General features: G+C 45.9%; 1 protein-coding gene across 1 annotated transcript; it reads left to right on the top strand.

Annotated features, from left to right (window-relative positions):
* Nucleotides 1-1656: 1656 nt before the first annotated feature.
* Nucleotides 1657-3092, top strand: LOC119197391 (piggyBac transposable element-derived protein 3-like). The gene is given in 2 exon segments (XM_037453649.2): nt 1657-2437; nt 2440-3092. Coding segments are annotated over 2 exon segments (1434 nt in total).
* Nucleotides 3093-10105: the final 7013 nt, after the last annotated feature.

The raw sequence follows: 10105 nt of genomic DNA, 5'->3' as shown, positions 1-10105 counted from the left end.
AAGTCCCTCATTTTCTTCACACTCTGATGAAGAAGACTTTGAGCAGTGACGTCAGAGTCGATTGATATGGGAATGGTTTTCCCACGTATTGGCTTTAAAACACCCCTCTGAGCAGTCATCAAGCCAAGATTAATCTGCAATAGAAAAAAGAACAGTGCTTAATTAAAGTGTTTTTTTCTCTGTTGGCAAATGTTACAGATAGACCCCAAATTGACCTTGCATTCAAATTGACCTTGCATTCAAAATGTGACTGAAAGCAGAGCAACCATTGATCTTGGTCAAATAATGCCAATTGCGCTTTTTTATTAATTTCCAGAGAAAATTCATGTTTAGAAATCAGTTGAAAAGTAAATATGTCCAATAGATAAACTCAGGGAATTCTATGTTGTTTTCTGAGTGAATTGACAACAATACAGAAACCTATTTAATCTCCCAACATTACTTGAAGAAACACTATATTGTTTGCCATTGAATTGACCCTATCAGGGGGCTTAGGTATTGGGTTCAAATGATGATGATATGCCGACAGCAAGTCAACACTAGAGTTTATATAATTATTCACTCTCACTCTGGGCTATATCAAATCACATTTGCTTACCTGCACTTTCCTTTTCTCCTTTTTCTTTTCCCGCATTTTACCAAAAGAAAACTTTTGCCTTTCCTCTGCTTTTTTCTTCCGGTATTCCAGAAAGGTTTTTGTTCTTGGGGTTGGGTTGGACGGAGGATTCTGTGATACTACAGGGAAGCACAACATGCATTCTTATAAAATGGCAGAGCATGCATTACAGGTTCATAGAAAGAAACAAAAGTTACGTTACAAAATAAAACACATGGCTGAGAACGCGGTTTCCTTGACACATATCTGATCTTATTATCACCTTGATCGTAAATAATTAACTAAATATCTAAAAGGCACAAGGGGAGGGAGGGAAGTTTTAGGCAGGGATGTTGTGGTGCCGACGCGATTGTCTGCCAACGATCATAATATGCAAATAAACATAACTAACGTTACGTATTTTCTAAACTAATGTTCATTGTTACCTAACGTTAATTCAATCGAATGTGCGGTGTATAGCTAGCGTGATAAGGAATGACATTTACGACAAGCAGAGTAAACCCACCATTAGCTTCATATAGGATTACGTTAACTTACCGGAAGATGGTCCATCAGTCGGTTGAGACTCTGGTTCCACACTTTCTCCAAGTCTCTGCCCACAACCACTGCAAAAATTCTGGTGGTTCGCCAACAATTTTTGACCGCAATTACCGCAAAACATTGTACTTTTCGCCGTATTTTCGCGCCGAATGAAAGTCTAGTGAGCGAGTACTTCCTGTTAAAAGACAGTCAGTCCGTCTGTCCAATCAGAAGGGTCCGTCCTCTGATAGAAAGGCCCTACCCTTTCCGTAAGAAGTTAATGTTGTTGTGTTCACCTTCTTGCCGTTATGTTTTTCTATTTGTTGTTGTGTTTTCCTATGTGTTGTTTTGTTTTACTATTTGTTGTGTTTTCCTATTTGTTGTTGTGTTTTCCTATTTGTTTTTGTGTTTTACTATTTGCCGTTGTGATTTGCACTTCAGGGCCACCGTACCTTTCTCTGAGAAATACACCAAAAATGAGCTCCAGACGATTTTCAGCTGAAGAAGTATCATGACAGCTTATGAACTGGGAAAGTGATGTAGAGGAAGAGATTTCAGAGACAGAGGATCCTTCAGAGCCAGAGGACAATGCTATTGATGATCCAGATTATCAATTTTCCCACGATGAGGAGGTTTCAGAGGACGAGTCTGCCGGTTTCCCTTCATCAGATGAAAAACAAGAAACGTCATCCACAGAGGGGACATGGACATCTAAAGATGGTAAAGTAAAATGGTCAACATCACCACACCAAAGCCGAGGCAGATTGACATCATCTAATGTCATCAAAATTACTCCTGGTCCGACAAGATTTGCCACAAGAGTTGATGATATTGAATCAGCATTTCAGCTCTTCATATCCCCACCCATAGAGAAGATAATCCTCAACATGACCAACTTGGAGGGGAGGCGTGTCTTTCAAGAAAAACGGAAGCCACTGGATCCAACTGACTTGCATGCTTACATTGGAATTCTGGTGTTAGCTGGAGTATACAGGTCAAAGGGTGAAGCAACTGCAAGTTTATGGGATGAAGAGAATGGAAGGCCAATCTTCCGAGCAACAATGTCTTTGGAGACATTTCACATGATCTCTCGTGTGATCCGATTTGACAACCGTGACACCAGAGCTGGTTGACGCGAGAGAGACAAACTTGCAGCGATCAGAGATGTCTGGGATAAATGGGTCGAAATCCTGCCTTTACTGTATAATCCTGGCCCCCATGTTACTGTCGATGAGCGCCTTGTTCCATTCAGAGGACGCTGTCCTTTCCGACAGTATATGCCAAGCAAGCCTGCGAAATATGGCCAGCCTGTGATGCAAAATCCAGTTATGCGTGGAACTTGCTGGTATATACTGGAAAGCCACCTGGAGGAGCACCTGAGAAGAATCAGGGAATGCGTGTGGTATTGGAGATGACTGAAGGGCTGCAAGGTCATAACATCAAATGTGACAACTTCTTTACATCCTACAGTCTTGGAGATGAACTTCCCAGTGAGATTTTGAAGATGCAAGGAAGACCTCTGCATTCCTCAAAATGTGCTTTCACGGAGAAAACAACACTTGTTTCTTACTGCCCAAAGAGAAACAAGAATGTTCTTGTGATGAGCACAATGCACAAAGATGCATCTCTGAGCACAAGAGAGGACATGAAGCCACAAATGATCCTGGATTACAACGCCACCAAAGGAGGAGTTGACAATCTTGACAAAGTCACAGCAACATATAGCTGCCAGCGCAAGACTGCCCGTTGGCCCTTGGTGGTTTTCTACAACATTGTGGATGTGTCTGCTTATAATGCCTATGTGCTGTGGATTGAGATCAACCAGCAGTGGAATGCCAGCAAACTGAACCGACGTCGACTTTCCCTGGAAGAACTAGGCAAAACACTCGTCACTCCCAAGATCCAGAACCGGGCCAGGCCAGCTCGAGCCCCAGCAGCTGCCATCACAAAGGTCTAGGGCAGGGCATCTGACCAACCCACAATGGATCCTTTGGATACAGGTGCAAAGAAACGCAAAAGATGCCAAGTCTGTCCCTCCCGAGATGACAGTAAAACAAGTACCTGTTGTGTGAGGTGCAAGAAGTACATCTGCAGAAAGCACAGTGACATTCTGTCCATCATGTGGGGAACATTGAAAATGTTGAACATTGAAAACCCGAGGAGAATGGGGCATGGGGAAGTTAAAGGAAAAAAAAGTGTTTGTGACGAAGGAAAATATGATATCAGGAGTTCTTTAATATAGTGTTTGAATAGTATATCTCTTCTTCTCATCTTAATGTTTATTTAATTTAAAATAAAGTTCTTATTGGTTTAACTCGTTTTTGACTGTTTTGAGTGCATTTACACAATACGGGTCAAAATGACCCGCAACATAATAAACAGATTTCTTTCTCAACATAATTAAATAAATAGTTCACAAAGACAGTAAAGGGTTAGGGTATAGCTGCACATGGTGCCAAATCAGAGAGGTAACCCTGGTAAAATTAAGGAACTGACGACCTGTGGGTGTATTATTTATTGTGTCAACGATTAAAAACTGGTTGCTGTCCCAAAACCCATAAGTGAGTAGAACTGCAAATTGTTGGACGGGAAAATAATGATAAGACATAATTGGTGTTAGCCTGGTTTGCATACAGAATTATCATAATTATCCTAATACAATAGCTATAGTTTGACAACACGGTGTTGTTATAATAATAATAACCTGCATAAACCAGGGGCAAAAGATTGTGGATAGAACAGTTAGGTCTGGCCACATTGGAGCACAATCCAAAGATCACACACTTTAAAACTTTTTTTATCTCATAATTGGTCTTTTTCTGTGCTAACTTCACCTGCATGTTGTCTCATAATATGTATTAGGAAAAAGCTAATTGGCAGGAAGAAATCACTCAGGTTTTCAGCCTCTGATAAGCCTGGTAGAATGAGCTGGTACGTCATAGGCGGGCGACGCCAGGACTAGGAAGATATAAAGGGACCCGAAGGGCAAGCCCATTCATCTCTGAACGGCCGTATCAAGTGCCACGGGCATGCCGGGAGTATGGCATAGACATGCAGCGCCTCGTTCCCTTCAGGGAACTAAGGTTACATACGTAACCGGAGACGTTCCCTCTCAGGGAACTCGAGCTGCGTGGAAACGCTGTGGGAACGGCAATACCCACTCCGCCATATGAGCCAGTGACCGTAGTGTGAAGTCAGGGCGCACACTCAGACGAGAGCAGAGTTAAGGTCTAGACGATAAAACCTCACGAACGTGTGGGGAGAGGACCAGCCTGCCGCCATACAAACACCTGGTAGAATGGGCCCTGACAGCCAAAGGTGTGGGCTGACCAGCCGATTCGTAGGCAAGTGAGATGGCCTCAACCACCCACTTGCTCATCCTCTGCTTAGACACCGGGACCCCAGTATTGGATGGTCCGAAACACACAAACAACTGTTCGGAAAGTCTACACAGGGCGGTCCTGCAGAGTCTAAGGCCCTAACTGGGCAGAGGAGGTTGAGTTTCGCTTGGTCCGACGTCAGGAACAGAGGAGGACAGAACGCCTGCAGCACAATAGGCCCGACCGTGGTGGACGGAGCCTTAGGAATATAGCCGGGGGAAGGAAGTAAAAACGCCTTCATCATGCCGGGTGCAAACTCCAAGCACGAGGGGGACACTGAGAGGGCTTGCATATCTCCAATTCTTTTTAGGGAAGAAAAAGCAGGCAGGAAGAGCCACATACTTCACTGCGACCTCTGCGATGGGCTCGAACGGAGCACCGGAGAGACCTTCTGGTACTCTTGTGCTGGCTGCTGGCCTCAGCCTCAGGGTGCCACGGAGGAAGCGGGATACCAGTGGGTGTCTCCCCAGAGAACGCCCATCCAGTGGGGCATGAGTTGCCGACAGGGCCGCCACATATACTTTGATAGTAGACGGTGATAAACCTGTGGAGAATCGTTCCTGCAGGAACTCCAGTACTGAACTGACCGTGCAGTTAACTGGGTCTAGCTGTCGTTCCCCACACCAAGTGACAAAGAGCCTCCAATTACCGGCATACGCCTTCCTTGCAGCGGGATAAGTGGCCCGTCAGTGCCCCCTCACCGACAGCCATGTCGTTTCGCCTCAGCTAGTGACGAACACAAAGCCGTACACGGGTTGTAAACGCAAGCGGACACCGGCTTTCCCCAGGACGACTACACCTCGGCGTGGAGGTCCGGGAAGAATGGCAAGCACCGGCGCGCAGGTACTCTACGGGAAAGCAGAAACTGTTCGTGCAACTTACCGCTTGTAGTAGGCTCCTGCCTATCCGCCGGCCAGCTGATGCGGAGTTTCTCAGCGGCTCGAGTGAGAACCTCCAGCAGCTCCTCGGAGCTGGAAGACCGTGAGAGCGGTGTCTCGTCCGGAGTGGAGGAACCCGGCACGCGTAACTCCGACACATGGTACGAGATCCTGGATTCCTCGCAATCTCCACAACCAGCCCCCTCGAGGGCTAGCTGAGCGTGCTTCAGATCCAAGCAGACACACAAAGTGTGAGAGTCCCTGCCTGTATTAAAGCGGGTGCAAGGGGGAGCACACTGGACAAAACGCTCAGCCATACTTAACCTCACACGGACTTGCTGAAGGCACAGAGATGAATGGGCTTGCCCTTCGGGTCCTCTTCCTGGTCTTGGCGTCGCCCGCCTATGGACGTACCAGTTCGCCATTGTTTAGATTTCACACGTGCTTCATGACGCGGTCACGCAGGGGCGTTCCCACAGCTTTCCACGCAGCTCGAGTTCCCTGAGAGGGAACTGGATGATGGCAATTTTACTGCAATTAGATATGTTGTGGCCAGGTGGTGGAAGGCTGCTACATTCCCTCCCAGGATTGGTGGCCCCACCCCAAAATGGCAGGTGTCACACTAACTACAGACACCAGAATGCCTCACAGAACACACAGCTGTAGTTGTTTAAGCCAATTGATTCCGGCAGGGTTTAAAAGCCAGAGCACCAGGCTGGCAAAGGAAGAGAACGGGTGGAGAGAACTGAGCCTTGGAGAAGGAAGCGATGCAAAGCCCTGTATGGAGGGAGGACTCCTGGGATCAAAAGGGGACACTTTTGGTTTTGTTGTAAAGCGGCCACAGGACGGAAGGCCTTATTTCTGTTATCTGTTTAAGGAAAATAAACCTTTTTTTTGCTTGGGAAATCTGTTGGTGATGTTATTTTTGCATTACCCCCCATCCAGCTGTCCATAAGAACCCCCCGTGATGCAATGATCAAATAATGAATGCATGGCCCACCATGAAAGCAACATCTCTCTGTCTGTCTCCCACACACTAGTGAACACTAACTCCCCCGTAGAAGGATGGAGAAAAAAGAAAATAAGTCAGTGATTGGAGGGCAGCTCTCTGTGTGTTCGTACAGAAGCCTCTGAACAGCCTTTCTATTGCCCTTCCCTGCTGAGGAGGTTGGTTGATAAACTTTTCACTCCAACATATCTCTGGATTCAGAGAGATGCTTTACGACTGCGGTCCCAACCTTTTTGGGGCGACGCTTGGGTAATGTGTCAAGAGAGGACAAGCGCATGTAAAAGGCAATTGGGAGAGAAGAGTCTTTCTGTGCTGCCTGGTACCAAATAGCCCACGGACCGGTACTTGTTGGCTGCCCGTTGGTTTGGGACCACTGCATTAAGACACCTTAGTAGATGTAAAGCCCAAAATCACAAATTTGCCTCAGAGGGTTTCAAAGTCTGCACACATGCAACATCCTCTGTCCTCAAACCCTCACATCGGAACAGGATAAACTGCAAAAGAAACTGAAAATCTTTCCCATGGGGGAAAAAAAAAGAAAAACCTAGCGAGAAAGTCAGAGGAGGGATTCCTCTCCCGGGATGGACAGACTACAATGGATGTCATGTGTACAGAATGAACAATGTAAAAGATGTACAATACATTCAATTCCTCCAACAGAGATGATTCAAATAATTGCGATTATTAAGCCAAGTGCACGGCAGGACCACTGCAGGCCCAACACCACCATCAGATAGAACCACCATCCACAGAAGCCCGTGGGGAGGAAAGGGTAATGTTGATATTTGGGGATAGTAATATGATTAATATCCACCCAGTTTAATTGCCAATGATTAAGAAAAGAAAGCATGAGAGAAATCTCTTTTGAGGCCACTTTTTTTAATGACAGTTACTTTCACTGCTGAAAAAGATAAATGTTTTGGGCAGTGATTGTCTAAACTTCTGTTCGTTCTGGCTTCTTTTTCTTCTAATTGTTGAGTATGAAAACGCATGGCCAATTAAGACAAAAAGATTAATTGTAGTATCCAAGTATTGTGGGTTAATGTACATGGGTGCTTTGTGTGGCCTGCATACACTGGCGTCAACATGGGAAACATAATAAAAAAATAGTCAACTTTACAGTTTATTTTCATTTTTCACATAAAAGAAGTTTAGCTGAGTCAGTAAAACCTAGCTAAAGTAAAGCAGGCTGGCTGCATGGTCACCCAACCAGATGAATGAATGTAAGGAGCAGTGACAGCCGGGTATAACTTGCATAACTTTGATCGTGCATTATGAATTCTGGATGTATTATTTATATGGGCAAAGAAGCACAACTGGCAAATGTGGCCTTCTCCCCGCCCCCTCCCTGGTGCTTACTCCTATATGGAGGTAATACAGCTTTGTTTTGTCTTCAGCTCCACCTGCAAATCAGAAAATCTCTCCCCTCTTATCCCTGAGGCTTCATGCTCTTCATCAATCCACAAACTGGGGATCTGCTAAGAAAGAAAAGATTTAATGCTGTTAACATGCCCAAGGTTTCAAACAAAGCTTTAGTTATTTTAATAATCTAATAACACCATCATCAGCGACCAGTTATCACTAGTCCACCAGTTTTTCCTATACAAAATAATCTAGCTCCTTATACACCCACCTGAGAAGTAAACCCAAACCGTGTCAGTACCCCACCTAAAGGGACGAATCCCAGACGGACCTAAGATACACAAGGGCGGCAGGGGCAGAAAACAGACCGAGTGAGAGGACATGGGAACGAGGGGCCGGGCAGCCGGGGAACCTCCGGCGTGCAGCCGGGACGGCGGTCAGGCACTGGGATCACAGGCGCCGGGAACCGGGCACGGTGGTGCCGGCTGCAGGTCACGAGGGGCCGGGCACGGGGGGGGGCAGCACAACCCGTGAAACAACCCCCTCCCCTCAAGGGCCGATCTCAGACGGCCCCCAAAACCCCAAAGGGCGGGGGGGAGAGGTCCTGGGGACGGGAGGGAGGGGACAGGAGGGTCAGGCGATGTGGAGGCGGTGCTGGGGTCAGGAGGTCGCTGCGGTGCAGCGGGATCAGGAGGTTATAGTTAGGGCTGGCTCAGGTTAGCCCGAACCAGCCCTTAGTTAAGCTGCTATAGGCCTAGACCAGGGGTGGGCAAACTTTTTGACTTGCGGGCCACAATGGGTTCTAAAACTTGACAGAGGCGCCGGGCCAGCAGCATTTGGACACGCAATTTAATTTATTATTTTTTATACATTTCGAATAAAGGTGCAAAGTTAAAGAAATCAACATTTACTCAATGGAACACTTAACATTCAAAACATGTTGAAAATTAAACATTGTTTTAGACCTTGCAAAACCATGGACGGATTGTCCTGAGAGACCGCATTAAATATCCTGCCTGCAGCAAAAACTAGAAAGGGGTGTTTAAATTGAGAGCGATGTGCGGCGTGTTAATTAAGCTACTGTACCCCTGCTGTGGGTAAATGCGCACATTGCGCTTAATTAAAGGACGCTCCTCCAAACTTTCCATATGCATTTTTTCATAACACAGTGGAGAAACTCACATTTCAGTGGAAACAATGTTGTTGGTCTCCCTTTTTTTTCCAGTGAATCAAAATCTGGTGTTAGATTTGTCGTGGCAATTCTCAGGATAGATCTGAGGTGTTGGTCAGTTAACCAGGATCTTTGACGGGCTTTGTTGATGTTCATGACGCCGTAAGTTTGTTCACACACGTAGGTCAAGCCAAACAATGCCAGCATCTTCTGTGTCGTCCTCAGGTTTGGAAATGTGGCTTCGTTGAGTGTAGCGTAAAAGTCATTCAGTTTAGGAGACTGTTTCGGGGTCTTGTTACAGGGGACAGGACAACAGCTGAAGTGACTTGTACATTTTTTCAAAATCAGAGAACTGACGGCAGAATTCTCTGTGCATGTCGTCCAGTGATTTGCAGTATATCTTCACGTTTCGGGTGGCCTCTTTCTGCATGGCCAGTGTGGGAAATTGACTGAAAGATTTGTTTGACATTCGCCTGGAGAATAAAATCAGCTTGGATTTGAAGGCTCTCACATTTGTGTACATGTCGTGCACAAACTGAGCTTTCCCCTGCAGCTTAACGTTCAGCTCATTCATGTGTGACAATATCTCCACAGCAAACGCAAAGTCACAAAGCCAGTCCATGTCGCTCAGCTCGGGGAATTCGTCAGATTTCCCCATTAGCTCCAAAACCGAGCGAATCTCCTCTTTGAGCTCCCACACTTTCCCCAAACTTAACCAGCGGTCACGAGTGGTAAATTAAGTCCTGGTGATCCGCATCGGTTTCTTCTAGGAACGTGATGAACTGACTGTGATCCCCTTGCTCGTATGAAGTAAAACGAGTTTTACAACTGGAACCACGACATAATTACGCTGCAATACAGACTTAGATTCTTAATGAATGATGCAGTGAAGGAGAATTATATCCTGGTCAGGATTTTCTTCTTTCACTTTGTAACCCGGTTAGAATAAGCCTGAGATGATGGGTGATGCTTCTGGTGTCGTTCAATGGTCGAGGCATATAAATGGTGTGTATAAAGGGGTGGAGGGTCATTTGTAAGGTTATGATGAAGTTGTTAAAAGCTGTTCATAATTGATTGTTTATTGTTTTATGTAAAATATATTGGTTTTCTGAAAACTGTCTAAACCAGCGTGGAGGGGGTTAATGAGGATCGGCGAGAGGGAGAGAGAGG

The sequence above is a fragment of the Pungitius pungitius genome, chromosome 11 (assembly GCF_949316345.1).
Source record: "Pungitius pungitius chromosome 11, fPunPun2.1, whole genome shotgun sequence".
Taxonomy (NCBI): domain Eukaryota; kingdom Metazoa; phylum Chordata; class Actinopteri; order Perciformes; family Gasterosteidae; genus Pungitius; species Pungitius pungitius.
Note: the sequence above shows the minus strand (reverse complement) of the source record. Positions and strands in the feature narration are given on the sequence as shown.